Source organism: Suncus etruscus, chromosome 3 (assembly GCF_024139225.1).
Source record: "Suncus etruscus isolate mSunEtr1 chromosome 3, mSunEtr1.pri.cur, whole genome shotgun sequence".
Classification (NCBI taxonomy): domain Eukaryota; kingdom Metazoa; phylum Chordata; class Mammalia; order Eulipotyphla; family Soricidae; genus Suncus; species Suncus etruscus.
In genome coordinates this window covers 131,679,130-131,701,451 of record NC_064850.1, presented here as the reverse complement: position 1 = coordinate 131,701,451, position 22,322 = coordinate 131,679,130, and the positions used below count along the sequence as shown (strand labels likewise).

The following is a 22,322-nucleotide window of genomic DNA, read 5'->3' as shown; positions in this document are numbered from 1 at the left end:
TAAAACTCCAGTAGGAGAGCTGCATTTGCAGGCTGGATATTCTTGGCTGACTTTTAAGAGAGCTGGGTGGGAACCATTGCTGCAGCCAGGCGTCATAATAGGGAGCAGCCAGATCCTCAGCTGTGTTGGTAGGCACAGGTCTGGGGTATTGAACCTGGTATATGTAAGGACTACATTACTCAGTATGGAGGATCTTTTCTGTTGCCTGATTGTAGCAAGCATCCTTCTAATCAAGAAGTGCTCCCAAAATAGTATCATGCAAAATTTTTGACTTAGGAGAATGATTCCACTGCATAGTATACCACTTCACTATAGATTTTTATTTTTATTAACAGCTATTTAGAAAGTATCAAATAAAAGGGCTGTGTTGTACTTGGTTAAAAGTGAAAATCATTGTGTTGATATTGAATAAAATATTGGATAAAGATGTGTTACATCCTCATTGTAACTTAAAATTCTTTTATATATTAAAATTATATTATTTATTTATAAATGGGCAGGGTGGGGGTTGCTGAAAACAGTACTCAAGTGGACTGGGAGTTACTCATAGCCATACTAAGCCTGGATGGGTCAGTGCTTAAGTCCAACTTGTTCAACTCAAGTCCAACAAGCAGTGCTATTTGGTCCCAGTTGCCAAAAGTCACCCAAAATAATACCCGAGACTGCTAAGAGCAGGGTGTGTGTGTGTGTGTGTGTTTGTGTGTGTGTGTGTGTGTTTAAAGGAATTTTAAGTTACAATGAGGATGTGTGGATCCGTAAAACTGCCAAATGCAGTCTGACTAAATTAGTCTAAAATGTATGAAAAAATTTCATGTCTTCAGGCCCTGTTCAGATTTCATACTGAAATAGTCCTGGAATGAGAGCACAGTGATAATCAAAATCATTTGCAAAATCCTAGTGGGAGGAATGAGGTTGAACTAAGGGAGAGTCCAGCATCTGTTTCCCGACCAATGTACTGACCCAGGAACCTCCACATATCATTCTTGCACTCTAAATTTTTGTGCTCTTTTCCCATTTCCAATGACTGTTTTTATAGTTTATGACAGTAATGTAATTAGCTAACCTGTATTGAACATGTGCTGTGTTGCTGGTGCTGTTCTCATCCCAAAATGCAATGAGATAAAAGGACTAGTGTTGTTCACTTTAAAGATTAAAACCTCGGTACACAGAAGTGAAATAATTCATAAAAATTACTCAGTGATTCTCAGGGACCAAGATTTACAATGAGGCAAGTTGGTTTGCATTCCCTCCATCCTACCCTACAGGATATACCAGACTTCCTAGCATATTCTCAGCAGGACCCTATGAACCCACATCTCTCCTAAATATGGTTGCCTCTGTGTTACTATAAAATAATTGACTTTATATTGGTGCAGAAGCAGGAGTAACCTCTGACCACTACCGGTTATGACTCAGAAACTAAATTAAAAAAAAAAAAAGAAAGAACCAACAGTCTTAGAGACTGTCGTTGGCCCTGACTATGACCAATCAGAGCAGTGAGGAACTCTGTGCTGGTGACTACACGTTAGGTGTATTTCCAAGTGGATGCTTCAGCACCCAAGGCAATTACTTCTAAAATTACTGTGTGGAACATTTTCTTGCTTGGGAGCACAATAGTTTTGTTGTGTTGTGTCTTTTGCAGATGCTTTCAGCATTTATTTGTGAGTCATGAATCTAATGTCCATCACTGAACATCTCCATATTTCCAAAACATAAAACTCGTTCCTTGTGTCTTTTTAGAGTCCTATGTACTTTTGAAAGCTACATACTGATTTACTTAGGGACTGATTTGAGATAGGTGTGTGTGTGTGTGTCTGTGTGTGTGTCTGTGTGTGTGTGTGTGTGTATGTGTGTGTGTATAAAGTCCATGTAATTTCAGCAAAACAACTGATTGATTGGTGAGTGATTCATTTCCAGACAAAAACCAGCTTTCGCTCAGGTTTAATCCCTGAGATTTCAGCATTTTAACTCTTATTTTCCCAGGAAAGCCTTTGGCTTTCTCTGCGTTGCTGTATAGGCTTTCTCAGTGATGCTGCCACCCCAGGTTACAGGGCTTGTTCTGTACATGCTCCTGTTAAGTCTGACATGTTTATTAAAGAACATTCACATTTGTAAACATTCTGGCTTTTTGAAGGCAAGGTGAAACTTCCCTTCAGAACCAGCAGCCTTACATACACTGAGCTGAACTACATGGAGCGAGATAACCTATTTACATACTAAAAAGGTCAGTGTTGAACAATCAGCATTTAGAGATGAATTTGCTGCTACTTACAATTGGAGCATAAGAATTTGGGAGCAGGCCACAATTTTGCTGTCTCTATCTGTGTGGACAGCAAGCATTAGTAAATACGTAACATGTCTGTGCTGAGGAGGAGCCAGGCAATAATGGACTGATGTGCTTCTTATTTAAAACCACTCTGATAACTAACAGGTATGTGACCATGTGCTATGTACAGGTCATCCTCACCTACAGAAAACCGCAATTAATTAGAGGTGGAATATTTGCATAATAGCTTTTCAGACTCCATTAGTAAAATACAAACCATCATCACAGACTTTCAATTAGATGGCTACTGCTTACTTAACCTATCATTTGCATTAGGAAAGGTAGACTTTTAGAAATCTTAAAAATGCCTTTTCAAAATCTTTCCCATCACCTCTCCATTTTGCTAATGTGTATTGAAAGTATTTTTTTAAAATGTCGTTAGCAAGATTCGTTTGCTCTGAAATTTCTGTGTGTTTGCTTCTTGTCCATGTGTAAATGTAAAGTGAAATCATTAGGGAATTGAAGTCCCAGCTCCATCTGCATTTTGGGTTATAACCTAAGAATGAAATCACTCTGGAAGATGAGAAATGAGTGCAGAAAGAGGGCTATGTGGATGGTGTACCTGAGCTCTGGCTCCTGAGAACTGGCAGCCAGACTCAGGCAAGCAGGCACCATGGTGCTTAGTGTCTCAGAAGAGTGCGGCTTTCTCAGTGTGGTCCCATCTCAGCCGCACACTTGATGCGAGTCCTCCAGGTCATTGCTTCTTGCTGGGAACAAGAGCAGCAGCTGCCACCCTGGGGAGTCTGAGAGCCAGATGTGAGCCGGGTTACATTGTGACAGTCTGAAGCAGCTGCCAGAAAAAAAATTACCCTGTGGTACAAGCAAATTGCAGGTGACTTAGTGTGCTGATCCTTTCAATAGCCCCCTGCTCGCATGGCCTGTGCTTCCACAGCCTCCAAATTCAGAGAGAGAGAAAAGTCAGAGGCAGTGACAGCCTAATGCTTGGCTGACATCAGTGTCTCAGAGAGATTATTTGAACTTGCTTTCCAAATAATCACAATCACCTGGCCCTTACATAATGTCATTGGTTTCTTGGGATAACTGTTTTGAAACAGCAGTGGTACTGACCATTCTGGGAAACCCCTCCTGCAATGTCTCGTGACTAGCAACCAGGGTTCTTTTTCCCTGTGTTTACAGTTTATCTGACTCTGTACCTCAGTCCTGAGGGCTGTTCTTGAGGAGAGGTCTCACTTTATACTCCACCTGTCTTTTTTCAGAATACACCACCAAGTATTCGAAGACACTGCAACGGTCCATTTTCATGTCCTCCCTGTCAGCCAACCCCCTTCAGAAGCTCCCTCTTGGTAGGCAGCAGCACTGCAAGCTGCTTCCAGGTGTGTCCAGCGTCCAGGCAAACCGGGTGGCCCTCTGGACTGTGGATGAGGTGAGTGGTGCTCTTCTCAGGCACACCAGCTGCCTTGCAGTAAGATCTACTTTAGAGACAGGGCTAGGATCTTGCAAATGTGAGAAAAAGCCATTACTGCTGTCCTCATTTTCCCAACATTCTCCAGACATCCCTTCGTACCACATTGCTGTGGGCTCTGCGACAATTTAAGCAGAGGATTGAGCCTCCAGTTCCATTAAAAACTTAGAGGACATGCACAGGTATCAGCTTCTCAGGTTCATCGAGTTGCAACTTCCATTCTCAACAGTCTTCCCTGGAAGGTTCTGTATCCTCAGGACTCTCGTAGTCAGCATCCACAGTTCTTTGTGGGAACTTTGTCATCATACTCCTCATATGGCCATTAGAAACTGCCAACAATCCAGTCGTGTCTCTTTGCATGAGATGCTGAACAGGCCTAATGTTCATGTATATAACCATGTCTCATCGCACTGGTTTTTATTACCAGTAAGGTAAGTCCCCATGCTTACTCTAATGATATAGACTGTTTCATATTTAAATCCATTTTCTCTTCAGAAATGTACTCTTGAATTGATGGTCCTTTTGCTAGAGGTCTTGTTTTCTATAGCCAGACCTTAATAGATTTTTTAAATGAACACAATTTCTGAGTTTCTCTAAGGACCAAGATTAGAGCCAGAGTCACAGAACATTTGTTGGGCATTTACAGAAATCACTTGTGTTGGTATTTTAGTTTGGATTGGTCTTTTTTTGGGGGGGTTTTCTGGGCCACACCCGGCAGTGCTCAGGGGTTGCTCCTAGCTGTCTGCTCAGAAATAGCTCCTGGCAGGCATGGGGGACCATATGGGACACCGGGATTTGAACCAACCACCTTTGGTCCTGGATCGGCTGCTTGCAAGGCAAACACTGCTGTGCTATCTCTCCGGGCCCGGGTTGGTCTTATAGTTTTTGAATCACACCTAGTGGTTGTACTCAGGGTTTATTCCTGGCTCTGTGCTCCAGGATCACTCCTAATGGGGATCAGGGGTCCATGCAAGGTGCTGGCAATTGATCCAGGATCAGGTGCATTTCAAGGCTTGACTCTTACCCACTATACATTCTCTGTATCCCCTTATAGAAAATATTTTGGCATAAATAGTTAATGCCTTCTTTGCGTCCTTGGACTGAATGCAGGTAGAGAAAGCCATGTGGGGCTTGGAGGTTTAGAGTCTGTATCTCCCACTCCTCCTTCTCTCACCTTACAGCATCTAAGACTACACCCTTAAGGAGCAAATATTCCTTTCACATGCTGCAAATAGGAGAACTGAAAAAATTTTCCAATGACTCCTGAGTGTTTGGAGTTTGGTAAAATGTGATCCTTCTCCTCAGATACCTTGCTCAGTGTGCCCTGTTTGTGCATTTTCCTCAGTAATACACCACACGTATCAACTTCACAAACCAATCAACATAAACACTATAGGTCTCAACCTATGGTGTCTGAGACCAACTGTTTTGCCCCAAAACCATTCTTTGACCCAATGGGGCCTCAGTGAAGTCCTCAATGGTGTAATTCCTTTCTGGTTCTAGAACCTTCATCTATAGTGTTCTTCTTTCTTGCTGAGAGGAATTGCAACTCCTCTTTCTTTGCTCCTCACTGTGATTCTGGCCCTTCACATCATCACTATTATTGAAAGATATTAAAGGAAGGATCATCATGAGGAACAGCCACTGTGCACAGAGCAGCTATGTCCAGAGGCATGTATATTGAAGAGAAAGGAGTTTGTCTACCACCATATTCCAGGCTCCCACATAAGCTCCTTTGCATGCTTTTTGGGCTGCCCTTGTCTGCTTTCCAGTCTTATCTTCCACCTTGGACACGGAATCGCACTTCTCTTCCATCCCTACATTCACACAGTTCTCACAATTGCTGCTACTCCTCAAATCCCCTTTCTCACTGATGCTTTTACCAGCTTTCAGCCACTCTACTTTCCTCTGTCTCGGAGGGGAAGAACTATTCTTCCCTGAATCTCCATTTCTTCTGAGACTCATTTTGCTGCTGTGTCTGAACCTACACATCTTATCCCATGCCACATCAGGAAAGACTTTCAATATATTAAGAACCTCTCACTCTACCTGGCACTTAGAATTCCCCACAGTAAACTAATAAGATGAGTGAATTTTGTTGTCTGAATATAGAATGGCAGAAGTGCTGTTTTTGAAACTTAAATGGAGCATTGGAGCTATAGAAATACTACAGTGTGCCTTGCACACATCCCTCAGATCATCATTTAATTCCTAGCTCCCCATATTGTTAGCTCTGGACTCGAGATCTGACCCACAAGGACCAGTGGAGATGGCAGTAATGCAATGAGCAAGGGAATTTATTCAGTTACCAGCATACTGGAGCCTCTCCTCTTCCAGGTGGAGATCCTGAGGTAGGCTTGCTCACAAGTCAATGTACTAGGGTCACTGGGGCTTTTCAGTCTAAGGGTAAAACTATAGGTTCTTAGTACATGTTACATCAGCCAGATTTAAACTGATTGGCTTAAGTAGCAGAAGAGGGGTTCATGTCCCACCAGATGCCCACCAAACTTTGGGTATGGTTAGATACAGTTTGTAGTCCACAAGTCCCCTGGGTGTTGCCAGTTTATCTAACTGTTCTGTCTGGTACGCTTCATTCGCAGGCCCCCAGGCATTCTCAGTTTATCTAACTGTCCTGGTACTTGCCATTAAAGTTCCTGGAACAGGCTGTAGTTATGTCTGTAGCAAAATTAGGTTACAGAAGCAGAACAAGCAGTTGATTCTAAGCCAAACTTATATTCTAACATTCCCATAAACTTATTCCCAACAATATGATCCCTCAAGAACCCCCAGAAGTAATCTTTCAGCTCCGAGCCAAGAGTAAGCCCTGAGCGCTGCCAGTTGTGACCTCACAAGAAACAAAAATGCATTTTCCAAGTAGAGGAAGGAAAGGAAGCTACTGAAGTGAAGGGGAAGAAAAGCTGTCTGGAAATTAGGATGATATGTGCAAGGACAGCAACTCTTTCTGTCATTTACTTCAGTGTTGGCCAGAGCTATTAATATAGAATAAGGTAACACTCTGGCTTCACATCAAAGGAAACTGAGGCACCTGCATGGGGGTGGATGAAGGGCTACTGCATAGCCAAGCACTGAGTGTGCAGGATATGCAGGACCTGCCTCCTCGGGCTATTATACAAAACATCAGTCTTCCAAGAAGGCACTTAGGGAGAGTAGAATGGCAAAGACTGGCATCAAGTCAGTGTGGGAAGAAGCAAGCCACCATCACTGGGTACTGCTGTGAGATCCCAAATTCAGGAGCCAGTTTAGAGTCTAGAGCAACCACACAGGGAAATAGATTGGACCCAGAAGGTGAAGAAGTGAAATGAGCCTAATATGATTCCATTATAGTCTCGGCACTTCTCTCTTTAGTTCTCAATTAGGATAATAATACATAAGAGCTCTGGGGCCTATGGAGTTCATGTGAAAGAAGAGTGCTGATTTCAGCAAACAAAAGGAAACTTTGAGGAAAGGACCCAGTTCAGAGGCAGGTGCAAACAATGTATGAATCTATGATGAACCTTGTTGAGGCAAACATCCCATTGGTGACCTGAAAAATGCAGATTAGCTTCTAGGAATAGGCTTCACTAAGGAGATATTGAAGAATGAAGAGAGTGTTCATCCAGGAGTGCTACTGAGTACAAGGGTAAAAGACCAAACACAAAGAGACCAAGGTTAGAAAGTACAGGTTCAGAAAAACACTGAGAAGGGTCTTACTGAAGAGAAGAAGGTGGAGTTTAGGAAAGAAAAGCTTCAAGTGGAAAATTAGTACTAAATGTTCCACACAGCAGGACAGATGCCAGGCTCAAGCCAGGGATCAAAGCTGGGACTCTGCCATTGGACTTGGGGGCTTTGAACTTACTGTGTGTGATTGGTGGATAGATTTACTCTTAGGCTGGAATTTTGTTATCTTTCCAAAGAGAGGAATCAGAATGGGAAAACCATCTCCACCCAGCTCTTCCTCCTCCCGCCATAATCAGAATCTGATGAGATGTATGACTGGAGCAAACAACACAAGAAATAATCCACATAGTGAAAGGGTGCAAGAAGTGATTCAGGAAGTCCAACACTCAAGCCAGGAATCCCACCACTCATACCTCTGCTCCTAAGAAGGAAGCAGCTTAGTGGAGGAAGACCGAATAATGAGCGCCTTCCTTCTTGAAACCGAAACTATTATTTACAATAACCAGGCTACATCCTAGATGAAGGAGGAATACCAAGTAGGGGGAATCAAGTAATCCTATAAACATATCACACCCTAGGGTAGAGTATGAATACTGATTAATATAGGATCATTAATTCAACATCCTCCCAAAAACAAGACTTCTGGCCAGGGGCAATAGGATAGTGTGACTTGGCCTTGCACCTAACCAGGTTCAGTCCCCATCACCACATAATGGACCCTAAACACAGGTAGGTGGTTGACCATAAAGCCAGAGTAAGTCTGGACACCACTGGTTTGACCCAGAATTGAAAATAATACCAGGACTCCCTTTTTAGGGATACTAAGCAGAAAAATAGGGAAAGGGATCTTCAGATCTGACAGATTTTAAATTCTGACAGATTTAAGATCATTGAAGGCAGTGGCAGGCTCCAATGCAAGTCTCCTTAGATCAGGAAAGGCCTCAGAAAGCAGAGGTTTAATAGAATTGTGTGTGTGTCTGTGTGTGAAGATATCACCAAGGAAGATCAGGAGGGGGAGATCATAGTCTCTAAATTCTCTGTAAAGACAGCACATAGAACCCCAGTCTTCACTGCTGAAGAGACATTCAATGTTTTAGGTCAAAGAAACACCCCTGCAAGAAGTTGCTTTAGGCTCTCTCTCAGGGCTGGAACCAGAGCACAGTGAATCATGGACAATCCTCACTCAATATGGTCCCCTATAATGATCCCCAGCCAGCCAGGAGTGTACCTTAAGCACAGTGTAACCCCTGAGGACTGCCATGTGTGCCCCAATACGAAAAAAATATAAAAGGTCATTTCTGCTTTCCATGCTTTATAATTTCCTAGGACCATACCAAACCTCAGTCTGGGTTATTTCTAATGTTAGTCTTGATGTGTCCCTACCTCAGTGCCCTTAATGACAAGATCACATCTTAAATTTCCAGATACTTTAGTGTTTCTGTATGCCTTGTTTCCTTCCTATGGTCCCCCTATCTGACCAGCTCGACCTTCATTTGATAGTCTTCACCCCACATTTGATAGTCTTCACCCCACATTTGATGTGATTTTTTTCCCCCTGCATCCCTCTTGGAATATGCTAGAGGTCCTTTGTCCCCTGTTAGAAAACACTGCTCTATAACATCTTGAGGAACCTATAAATGTCAAGAGGAATATTTAATAAAATAAATTCAGGTATCTTCTGAGGGTTCTATTTGTGCTTTGAAAATAAAGCATTTCACAGGGGCTGAATCTCATTCAGAAGGTATTTCAGAGTGCCTGCAACTATGACTGTTTTAGGTAACTGTTTCAGAGCCACATTTAAAATGGTTCTAGAGCCTGTAGTTGATCTTATGGCAAGATGCTTCATGGGTAGGGACACTCTCTTTGTAGGCCAGAGGTTTTTTTCTTCTTTCTATTTTCCCCAACTTTTGCTGTGTCTATGCAAAAAACGGCCACCCCTTTTATTTCTTTTAGATAGGACTTCCACCTTTTTCATTTTTCACCTTGGGACATTAATTACTTTGTTGTACCATATATTTCTGCATTTTTTTTATAAAATTAAGAACAGGGGGAAGAAAAGAAAGAATGGAGGCCAGGAATTAAGTGGTCTCAGGTGCATTGGTGGAAATAAAAATGGACAGAACTAAATATTCAAGCCAAAGTCAACAACAATAGAATAAGGAGACCCAGACTATAACAATCTACACGTACAGGGACCTGTTATATTGGCAGGCTAGGTGGCAAAGACTGATGTTATAGGATACACTTTGGGATCATTGGTGAAGGGAGGTCATCACTGGTGGTGGAAATAGCCCTGAATCACTGTATATCTGACATTCAACTATGAAGGACTTTGTTTATCACAGTGGTTTCAATACAAATAAAAATTTAAAAAATGGCGATGGCCACACACATGGCCAATCCAGGTTTGATCCCCAGTATCCCATATGATTCCTTAAGTTTTTCAGGAGTGACTATAGAGGCAATAGTAACCTTTTTCACAGTCAGGTGTGGCCCTCAAAACAATTAAATTAAATAAACTAAATTAAGATAAAATAAAAAGTTAAAATGGACTTGTGTATCCAGTATCTTTGGAGCAGATGATGTGCTGCAACCTTTATAATTTATTTGTTTGATTTGCTGTGATTTAGGATGCAGCTGATGATAGTTTCACACATTCATGTCATTTCAGCAACACACCCACCAATTGCCTGTTTTCCTCATCTAGTACCCAAAAGGCCTCTCTCACCACCACACCACAAACCCCACATAGACTCAGTGTTGCAATACTGCCTTTGATGGGGTTGACTGATAGAGGGATGGAGGATGAGGCCTTTCTCCTCCAGTTCAGACCACGCGTCTGTTACCCTGTTCAGCCGGCGGTTCTGAGGTGAATGCGGTGGGAAGAAAGCTAACAGGCAGTCAGACTTCTGAAGAAAACAGCTTTTATTCCGTGGAAGAGGCTAAAGCCAAAAGGCCCTAGAATCAGACCCCCCCCCCAAAAGCCTCTCACCTTCCACAGACCCTTGCTTTTATACCCCAGATTCAGGTACCACTCAATGGTGGGATCAGGTACCACCCAATGGTGGGAGCAGAATCAGGTACCACCCTAGGGTGGGAGCAGAATGCCAGGTCACACCCTAGGGTAGGGCACAATCATGATCAGGGTAGGGTCATTAACATAATAATTCCATTGAAATGTTTACATACACAATAACTCAGCTCTTTGGACCAAGTGCAATCCTATTGCCTTTGACTTTTTATTACTCCCTTACTGTTTCTTTATATTCCACATATGAGCAAGATTATTTTATATCTGTCCCTCTTCTGACTAGCTTCATTGAGCATAATACCTTCTAATTCTGTTTAAGTGGCAGCAAATTGCGTTATTTTATCCTTTTTACAACTGTGTAGTATTTCATTACATTGTTACACCACAGCTTCTTGATTCATTCATCCATAGTTGAACATTTGGATTTTGATAAGTTGGTAGTTGTACTAATTAATATAAGTGAAATATAAATGTGCATAATACTTTTCAAATTAATATTTTTATGCTTTGGGGTAAAAGGCAGAAGTGGTATTGCTGGGTCATATGGAAGTTTTAATTCTTGCCTTCTTGATACATTTCTATGTTGCTTTCCATGAACTAGCCTTCATATTCATTAATAGTGAATTAGGGTTCCTTTCTTATTGTATCTCCCCAACACTAGTGATGTCCATACTTTTTTTATATATACTACTCTCACTGATGTAATCATATTTTGTGGTTGTTTTGACTTACATTTTTCCTAATAATAAGTTATGAGAGCACTAGCCTGTTTGCCTTCTTGTGACAAAAAATCCCACCCATAACAAGAAGAGGAAATGAACAGACTTCCCAACTTCCTTTTTCTCTGTCATGCTGTCCTCTGCTCTGCATCCTTCTTCTCTGAAGAACCAGTAGCGCTCTCTGTCTTTCTATCATTCTCTAGAATATGGGGCTGGCTTTTAACTTCTTCATTACTAGCTATTCCTACTAGAGCAATGTTTTTTTGAGGACACAGATAGACTGAAATAAACGGAATGGCAGACTAGATGACACCAATTAGTTGCAATACCAGATCAAAAAAATTTTACCAAATAATCTGTGCATATTATCAGGTTATGGTCAATGTTTCTTACTTAACTTCTGAAAATAGTCAGTACAGGAAAAGTGGTCATTAACACTGTGCAAGGAGACCTTTGAGTATCTTTATCACATAGTATCTCTTCTAGAGTAGGCTTGTGACAGATATGTGAGCAGTAAATCAGCAAAGGAGGAGGAGATGACTTGAATACTGTTCTCCCTTGCCAGGTGTTTCTGGCAGGCTATGATGGTTGCAGGTGACATTTCATATGACAGCCACACATAAACACAAATGCTTGGTACCTTGAGCCATTTTATTTCATATATTCAAAAGCACTTTGCAAAGCACCACTATAAATTTCCCGATAGCACCAACTACTCCCAAAATATCCATTAACTTAAAAGATGGCAGTTTCTTTAGAAGCAGTGTTTACACAGGAGAGGATTGTTCTGAAAAATTCAGGATACTGCTAACTAAGCACAGCAGCTTTGTACAACTGGATCCTTTTTTTTTTTTTTTAAAGAAGTGGGGAGGAGCAAAGTAAACTCTACTGTTTAAAAAAATGAGACTAAAGCTAGAAAGACAGTCCCAGGTGGACCTTTGGCCAGTACATTTGAGCACACAACTACACTCTCAGCAAGACTGGGAACAACCATCACTCAGAAAGATTTGAGAAAGCAGCCACCTCACAGAAGCAAACAAGGCCTGCTGAGCTCTGCTCTGAGAGAATGCAGGGAAAGTAGGTCAGTGGGGGGGGGGGGGAGAGGGACGGGGGCGGGTAAGTTGGGTGAAGTAATGGGTACAGTGCAGTGTCATCTTTCTTAGCCTCTCCAGACTGCTGTGTCATCCTAAGACTTAACTCCCTTCCTTGGAGGCTTCCAGAACAAAGCTAAGGTTTTAGCTGTGGATCCCTGTGGGGAGCATCCTCAAGTCAGCCTCCATATCAGCTTGGCAATTACAAAGTCTAGCACCCCCTGGGATCTATCAGCAAGGCCACCATCACCAGGAAACAAAGATGCATTCACACAGCCATCCTGGGTATAGACAAGGATGGAAGTTTGCTCTGTCAGAGTCCACTGCTGTGAAAATTACCCCATATTAACTATAAATTTTAAGTAAGGAAGCAGGCTCTGATGGGGAGAATGAGAAGGAAGCTTTCTGATTGTTCTCTATGATATGTTCAGGCTCGTGACACTCCAGTTAGGAATCAAGAGCAAAACAGGTTTTTTGACAAAATCTGAATTATAACTTATTCACAAAAGGAATAAATACTAACATTCTAGTGAATAATGTTAATGAGTAATGCTCAGGCACTTAGTTATTTTTATCATTCTTTCTATTAATGTCTATAATGTCTCAATAGATTTTATGAAACTTACTCTTCAGAGAGGAAAGTAAAAAAAAAAAACACATTAGAGATTGAATAGAATAAAAAGCTTGTTCCAGAAGACAGAGCATTTTAGTCAATGCTAAAGCGACTTCACTGCAGTGGTCCATGCTGAGACCATGAGGGGGGCTGGAGGCAGGAACAGGGGGCTCCTCCCAGACAAGGCTGCCTTCACAGAGGATTGGGTCTGTTTACACTTGGCTTAACACAATTTTATCCCTGTCCCCCTTTTTTTTAAAAAAAAAATCCAATATACCTTGACATGCACTGTGACTTTTTTTTTTTGTCAACAATACTAAGCAATTCATTTGCTTTTCTAGAAAAGGACATTATAACCTGTGCAAAGCCATCACAGCAAGAGCCTCAAGCACACCTGTGAACAAACCTTCCTGGAGCACAAACACAGGAAAGGTCTTTCAGACCCTTTGCTCTGAAGAACATGAGGAAGGGGAGGTAGAGGGGGGCAATGACTGGCCTGACTTCCCCAAGAAAGCTAGCAGTTAAGATGCAATAAAATATATGCCTTTAGCCATATCCCAGTGACAACTGTCTGCTGTACTTTTTTTGTTGTAGTATTCCTATGGAAAAGACACCCTGGACCAACCTTCTTTAAAAGCAGAAACTCTTCACCATGGGGATGTGGGTTCCATTTAGACACAATGTTGGATGCACAACTGGGAGTAGGCTGGGTGCAGTGACCTCTAGTGAGCAGGAACCAGGGAGTCTGCCCAGTGTCCTGCTTTATTTAGGAAAGCCCCCAGGAAAGGATAGGTGGGCCCACCTTGTCCTACCGGGAATGAGAGACTTGCTTTCCACTCTTTGCTGCATTGTCTCTCAGGTTTTCTCTTGCTCTGGTCCTCTGCCTAATTACACTGTAGAATCAACCAGAAAATATAAAAATGTGTGCCTAATAATTTAATCCAGCCAAGCTTTATAGCTTCAGAGAGAGTGTATGTTTGTTTTGCTAGATTCTGAATGCAGAGCCTCACATAAGCATGATACATGCTCTACTGCTGAACCATGTCCCCAGATCTTTGAGTGGTTTTAAAAACTCTCTTGGTGGTTCCAAGTTGGTGCCAGTTAGTAAAGCAGTGTGCCAGGGCCATCGGAACTGCTGGTAGAAGTGCAAGCCCACCTGGAAACCATGGTTTCCTCCCCAGTTTTTGCTGCCTACCCCCTTCTGAATCTGCAGTTTTTGCCCTAACTGAAGCCTCCCTGTGGCTAACATCCACACCGCCTGGGGAAAGGCTGAGCAACCAGTAGTGCTCATCACAGCTTTCCCTCCCTTGTGAGACAGACCTTCCAAAGCTCCCACCTGACAGACCATCTGTCCCTTCGAGAAACCCATAGCCCTTATGCCTCTCTTGTGAATTTTAACATATGTGAGCATGTGCTGTGGTGATTAGGGAGCGTTCTTTACTCACTATTTCCCTCAATGCTCCCATCACTTATACTGCAAACTCGATGTTCAGAGTAGACCTCCTCCCGGTATGCCTTCTTCGCACCCAGCAGAGGCCTCTCTCAGTCAGCATGTATGTGGTTGGTGGACTAGCATGGGGATGAAGTGACATCTCTCTCTCTCTCTCTCTCTCTCTCTCTCTCTATCTCTCTCTCTCTCTCTCTCTCTCTTGGTTTTTGGGCCACACCCGGCATTGTTCAGGGGTTACTCCTGGCTGTCTGCTCAGAAATAGCTCCTGGCAGGCACAGGGGACCATTTGGGACACCGGGATTCGAACCAACCACCTTTGGTCCTGGATTGGCTGCTTGCAAGGCAAACGCCGCTGTGCTATCTCTCCGGGCCCATGGGAAGTGACATCTCTCAATGTCTCAGTATCCCAGAGCCCTGATACAATCCTTTCACTCCCTGCTTTGTTACTTGTCCCAGTGATTATGTCTCTGTGTTTTGTTCAATAGCATTTCAAGACTTTCCTTAACTACATTCAGATCCCAAGCACACACTCCACATTTCTCATCCACCCAGGAAAGAAAGCATGGTCCAAGCAGACAGATTTGGGGGCCAGAGAGATAGCATGGAGGTAAGGTGTTTGCCTTGCATGCGGAAGGTCCGTGGTTTGATTCCAGGCATCCCATATTGTCCCCTGAGCCTGCCAGGAGCAATTTCTGAGCATAGACAGGAGTATCCCCTGAGCACTGCTGGGTTTTACCCAAAAAAAAAAACAAACAAATAAAAGCAGAAAGACTTGGCTTCCTGAACAGGCTGTCAGGTGAAGTGGTTGGAAAGTAACAAGAGCTGTCTTGCAGAGGCATATAACGCCCCATTCTTCCCACAGGCACTACCTGGGCTTGAAGAACCTGTAGAGGCAAATTGATGACTGGTTTTGGGGATGTTGGGTTGGGTTATTTTTTAATTATCATCATACTTTTATTTAGAAGGATGATTATAAATGACTCAATAAAATATTTTTAGCATCAGAGGTGAGCATATTTGATCTGAAATCTTTAGATTAAGCAAACTCATAGCTGGCAGAGTACAGAGAATAGAGTCCTAGAGGGAGCATACACCGGTGTCAGGCCTTAGAGCCTGACAACATTACCCCACCACCACCACTCTTCTCTGATAATGAGCCAACATCATTATGTTCCTCTGCAGGATGTGGTGGTTGCTAGCCCTAGGCTTCCTTGTGCCAAGGATTTCCCAGCATTCTCTACTTTATAAAGCATGTTGATATAGGGCCTTGAGCAAGCTATTCAAGTGCACACAATGTAGTTCAGAGAACCAGATGAAGAAAATGAAGAGAACAAGATAGTTTCTCCTGCATAGATCTCCTCCCAGCATTCCTTTGCCCCCATCTTCCAGCTTCTCACCCTAGTGTCTGCAGTGCTAGGCCCTACACAAGTACAAGCGTTCCAATATCATTTCATGTTGGAAATCTAACTTCATCATGTTTATTCAGTCAGTCCTTCACAGTATCCTCTGGAACATCCCCTGACTTTCTAGGCTACCGGTCAGATTATCATCTCATCTCTCTAGTCAAAAGAATTCGGGTAGGGGGGAAGTGGAGTGATAGTATCTCGGTAGGGTGTTTGCCTTGCACACGGCTGACCCGGGACCAACTCAGATTCGATACCCTGCATCCTATATGGTCCCTTGAGCCTGCCAGGAGCGATTTCTGAGCACAGAGTCAGGAGTAACCACTGAGGGCTGACTGGTACAGCCCCCAAACCAATAATAATAACAATAACAATAGTAATATAATATGGAGGGGCTTAAGCTATAGCACAGCAGTAGGGTATTTGCCTTGCACGTGGTCAACCTTGGACTGACTCGGGTTCGATCCCCGATACCCCATATGATCCCCTGAGCCTTCCAAGAGCAATTTCTGAGTGCAGAGCCAGGAGTAACTCTTGAGCACTTCTGGTTGTGGCCCAAAAATAAACAACAACAACAAAAATTCAGGGCCTGAATGGCTGGGGAAATGGTCAGACTGAAAAATCAAGAGACTCTCAAACTCCTTTTCGTGACAAAAATCTTTAGTTCCAAACTCTTTTCTAGAACTTACTGGCACTATGTGGGATAATTGTTAAACGTCTTGGTTTTTCCGCTTCAAATTGTCATTTATGTGGGAAATCACTCAGCACAGATTCACTGAATTCTTGTGCTGGAACAAGCTCTATGTAATGTACTAGAGACTCAAGCAGCCCATAGGCTGCCAAAAGGCCAGGCAGTTTCATTTTGCTTATTGACACACAGGCCACCACCCCTCTCCTCCCTGACTCTACAGGGTGAGTGGAACAGGAGCACCCAGAGAAAAAGGATTTCTGAATGCCAGAGCTCCCCACTGGTTCTCATCATCAATAAACACAACCTATATAAGAGGCCTAGATAGGAGGTCAGAAAAGATACGGAACAGAAATGTGGTGGGGGGCTGTCTTTTGAGCTGGTAAATGCTAATGTGATTTGGCAGTTAACTTGTTCATCCTAAGTGTTTCGAGCATTTGACGTATATTTTACTCAAGTGTTGAATTTCTACAACCTCAAATTATTTCAGGTGCATGTTTTAATTCAGGCTTTTCATCTTGCGCTGTAGGTGGCTAAATTTGTACAGTCTCTTCTGGGCTGCGGAGAGCATGCCAAGTGCTTCAAGAAAGAGGTAGGAAATGAGAAAATTACATATATGCTATACTTCTAGACCCAAAACTGCTTTGTTTCCATTCAGAAAAGTGTAAATAAGAGAGGGGGGTCAAGACAAGGCAGTTCAGGCAGGAGAGAGCTCAAGAGCATCCAGGGTTCACTGCATGAGCCTCCCCTCACCTTAGCCCATACACTGTGCTTAAGAAAGGACATTTGAATATGTTCAGTAATTTATTAAGACCTGTGGAGGTCACAAAGCCTTTGCACTGATTTTAGGTTATGTCGAATTCAGCGGGAAAACAGTGTTCTACCACACAAGATTGAAAATAGCATTGTGTCCCCATGTCCATGCTCTGTACGTGCCTGAACACAAACAAGTATGAGGAGAAGCCATGGAAACCTGTGGAATTGCTCTTTCTACCTTCTCTCAAAGAATATACCAAACTTTTATCATGTGACTTGGAATTAGAGTCTCTAGGTTTCCAACCCCAGAATAAACTGAGATAGTAAAAGAATAATGATGCCAGTATCAGTGGTAACTGTGGCTTGCCTTGTGCTAGGCTATGCTAAGCACTTCACAGTCACTGCCCTTTAGTCCTTGACATCGAAGATCACTAATGAAGGACAGCATTAGATTTCAGTCCATATTCATCTGAGTCAGAGGTCTCCATCATTGCTCTAGAACTCTAGAAAAATACACTCAGAGACCTAGGTCGCAGTAGCCATCCTTCCTGTCTTGAGTTCATAGCCTATGTGGCACAGGGTAAATTGAAGTTATGGACCTTTCTGAACTCTGCCTGCACTAAGGGAACTCCAGAGCACTCAACACCAAAATCTTTACTATGTTAGTCTGGAGGGCTGCCAGAAGATAAGTCTATTCATCTGGTTTCACTTGAGCCCAGCAGGTGGAACCTCTTATATATCAGCCACTCTCTGTCCTAATGTCATTAGAAGTGTCTTTGCAGACTGAGTTGCTCAAGATTGTCACTGTGGTCAACATCACCACTAGGTCTGGCATATTAGCACTCTTGCTTCTCTTCTAAACAGGGACCTGGGTATGAGAAAACATCTTAAGGTTCAGATTCATAGGTCCATTTTACCTAGTGCAGTTCTTGTGGCCAAGTAGGAACCTGGCAAACAGTAGCAGTCCAGAGCTGAGCATCTCCTCTGAGCCCTTGGAGTCTGCCTGCAATTGCAGTATCATCTCTGAGAAGCTACATGGCTTGCAATAAGCCCTTAGACTCATAATTGTGCATGTCCTTGTCTGCTTTTCAGAGTTCTTAGAAAAATCAAATGCAAAGAGAATAGTATGTCCTAAAGCTTTAACAACCTGACCCACCCTCAGCATCACAGTCCCTGGGTAATCTCTCTACTTCCTCAGTGAGGCCTGGATACCAAGCGGTCTGTATTCAACCAAAAAGGAATTGAACCACAATGCTAGATTCATTGAAAGATGTTGCCAGAGGAAACCCTTGGTTACATATTCTTGATCCAGGAACTATGACTTATACTGAACTAGACTTTATAGTTAAGAGACATAGATGGAGCTAGGAGATGACCATAGATCCAAGGATTCAGGCTCTTAGCACACAAGAGCTTCTAGGAGTCAGTCAAAAAGCAATCTGGTTGACATCAGACCCTTATTATTGTATGTAGCAAGCTCTTCTATTTCAGTCCACAGTATTCTAAAAATGAGTAAAGGAAACACGTATTTTGTGTTTTTTTTTATGCTATTATAATGTTTATCATTGGGGTTTAAAAGAGAAGGGAACTAAAACATTATTCCACCAGTTAACTTTCTTTAATATTTAACATAAAGCTTTCAAATAATGTTATAAATTAAAGTAGGTATTTTATTAACATAAAATCACCCTGATCGTAATTGGGAAAGAATTCACTAAGATATACATGAACTACAGTAACTCACTGCTATCCTTTCTAGGTAATACATCATGATTTATTGAACCCTGTAGTTTTGGAAGTATAACATGATTTTCACTATTTGACCATTATAAGAATATTGGAGTATACAAACTGCAGTGTTCCTGGTGGATGATTCCTAGATATTTCTTAGTGGATAAAATGATATCCATGTTTTTTTTTTAAGCTCATTGCTAAGATCAGGCCAACGTTTCTTAAGCAACAGCAGAGATTAGCCTAGGAAAAGTCAGGGGATCTTGAATTCCTGTATAGCAGATGAACACCTTTTTCCCTTAACTTAGTCCAGAGGATAAAGAGAGATAAGAGCAGTGGATAACATGAGCTCTGTAAAGGGGGTCCTTACTCTCTTTGGATACCAGACATGAAGTAGAGAGCAGCACACAGCTCAGCCCCCAGGACTGACTGGGTGGATGACAACTGATGTTTTCATTATTGTTTGTTTATTTACTTCCTTACAGCAAATTGATGGCAAAGCTTTCTTGCTACTGACACAGACAGACATCGTCAAGGTGATGAAGATCAAACTGGGTCCAGCACTCAAGATCTATAATTCCATCCTCATGTTCAGGAATTCCCAGGATCTTACTGAAGAAGTCCTTGCCTCCAGCCCTAGAATCAGGGAGTAGGCTCCCCCACCAGCACCTGCTGCCCTAGGACAGTGTTCCTTGAGCAATAAGATTGGCCCACGTTGATTTGCTTTTAGTGTCGCCATGGTTATATCTAGATGTATTCTGAACATTTCTTTTTAAGTGTCTGTGGTGTCAATATTTTAGAAGATTTTGGTGACTAAGCCAATGCCAACTAGGCAGACAGAAGACCAGGCCCATGCGCAGTTGGCAAATATCGCTTCACTGGTATGTTGCAACACATAGACCAAAGAGGCCCCCCACACACACATATACTTCTATTCTCATATGTCACCATCAAAAATGTAAATTTCCATTTTTTCAAATGAAAATCTCTGAAGTAGTAAAACTATTTTTAAATAGCCTTTCATAATTACATTGTGAATATTTTCAAGATCATCTGAGCTCAACTCAGATTTGCTATACGGGTGCAGTGAATATACTAACAGATTGTATCCTGGTGCTTTATAACGTGAGATTTTTGTGTACTTTACTCAGGGAAGTGTATTATAAAGGGAATATTAAAAAAATAAGCACATGTTTTCATGATTCAGCAGTTCTCTTTTATGTTCAATTATATTTCTTAGTTGTTCCCTAGTCTCCTGGGCGTAGCCAGGACTGACAGAAGAATCAGCTTGTGTACCTTACAAAGTCAATGAGACCCCTCTGAGGATCTTTATCAGCAGACTGCAAGGTGCAGAGACAGGCCTTGACTCTGGCATTGCTGGCAAACCGGAAGTATGCCTGCAAGTAGCTTTTCATGCATATCTACATCCACCCTGTGCTTCAGCTGTAAGGGTCCCAAGAAGAATCACTCTAATCTTGTGTCTGCCTCATCTGTGCTGTCTGAACTCAATGCCTCTTCACAAACAGATACATACCATTCAAAGAACCATTACTATTCCCTAAAATAGGGGGTTTGTTTCTGTTATTTAAACAATTCTTATTTGTGGCTTATGATTATGTGGCATCGGCCCCACAGTTTTGAAACTCAAATTTTCAAAACACATCAACAGTAAGAATACAAGCAAGCCTAACAGTCAGACCCTGTAAGTGGAGTACTGTCATTTTAGGGGGAGAGGGAAGAAAGAAGTAGATCAAAGATTCAGGCCTAGCTATACTTATTGGCTTCATCTTATGATTTAAAAATAGAATCTTACACTCTAAGAAATGTTATTGTGACTGGAGAGCTTCTCAAATTTTATATTGCACAAGCCAAAAAATGTTGTGAAAGAGGTATGCGTATTTACATTTCTTTATATTCTTACCTAAATGGAATATTATATATATATATAATCGGTTGGTGTTAAATTTTTGATTCTATAGTTTTTTTTATTGTTAAATTTTTGTAAATTCCCATTTAAAATTTCTGCTTCTGCTATGTAAAAAGTTTAATATATTTTAATGATAATAAATTAGTGAAATAAAACTCCACCTTACTGCCTTAAAAATATATTGTTATAACCTGTTCCTGAAACAGCCTAAAGGGTGTTTCTTTCTCAGCATGGAAAATTACATGCATTAGCCAGCCAAGAAGTCACTGTTTCTGAAAACTGAATGAACCTTGTTCCTTAAAAAAGGAAGAAATGGACATGTAAAATTTGAAAGATTAGAATTTTTAATTAAAAATTATCAAAATAAGGTATAGGTTCTCTGGAATATTTGAGATTTGCAGTTGATAACTGTAATACAAGTTATTCCAACAAAAGACTTGTGCCAGGACAAATGATGGTTTTGCTGCTGTGTTGCTAACAGTCAGTGTGATCAGACAGAAAAAGCTTGAAGCAGGTTTCCTAACCACCTGCTGAACATCCCCACTTTGTCACCTAAAGTACTTCAACTTTGGCATCCTCAGCAGCAAACAAACTGGCTGGTGTTTGTTGTCTGAATAAACAATACCACCAGAGTAGCTGGACAAGAACATAAAATTATCTGTCCTATAAGTATCTGGAGATGGGAGATGTGTGTAAACAACCCTTCAAAAATTGGTCATGCTGGTTTGAGCCCACCAAAGGCTTTGATACTTTAATATATCTTCTTCAACCCTCTTTTCACACTCAAATTTTGTATTGAACCTATAAATAAAGAGAGTGTCAGAAGAATTCATCTTTCTCTTAAACTTCCCAACCTTTGCTTCCTGAGGTACTTCCTCCCACAAATTCTTCCATCTCGTCAATAATCTCTCTTGACATTTAACACAGGCACTCATGGAAGTCATCCTTCCCCTTTCTTTACTCTCCATTGCTGTTACTTGCTTGTCTCTCCCCCCACTATTCTCCATGGCCTCTGTAGACAGATTGTATTAGGTTTTATTCATTACTCTTCCCAGAATCTGGCATATACCAGGCTCTTAATTGGCAAGGCCATGTCATTGTTTAATGAAGCTAGTCAACTCATGTCCAAACTCTAGCTCTGTAACCTTCTAAGTAGGTATCACTTCTTTGTAAGATTAGAAAATAATACTTGACCGAAGTTTTTTTTAATTTTATGTGGATAAATTTTCTGTGTATTTGCATTACTGATTTAACAGTTATCAATCCTTAGACCAAATAGCTATTAACTACATAACAGGAAGATAACTGCATGATATGTTTCATAAACATTCTTCCAGAAATCTTTCACATATGGGCCAATAAAATATACATCCAATGTGGTCCTCAATGGCCCATATTTTATAGTATAATACTATGTTGGAGACCCAGGACCATGCAGGGCAGATCCCAAGGAACTTATTGCCCTAGGCACAGCTTTATCACCCCC

General features: G+C 41.8%; 1 protein-coding gene across 1 annotated transcript in view; it reads left to right on the top strand.

Annotated features, from left to right (window-relative positions):
• L3MBTL4 (L3MBTL histone methyl-lysine binding protein 4) overlaps positions 1 to 19,595 on the top strand; it is a 330,693-nt gene extending 311,098 nt beyond the window's left edge. Inside the window, exons 13-15 of the mRNA XM_049770889.1 lie at positions 3,544 to 3,710; positions 16,952 to 17,014; positions 19,395 to 19,595. Coding sequence (XP_049626846.1) covers positions 3,544 to 3,710; positions 16,952 to 17,014; positions 19,395 to 19,562 — 398 coding nt within the window. The 3' untranslated portion in view covers positions 19,563 to 19,595. The remainder of the gene's footprint in view (positions 1 to 3,543; positions 3,711 to 16,951; positions 17,015 to 19,394) is intronic.
• Positions 19,596 to 22,322: the final 2,727 nt, after the last annotated feature.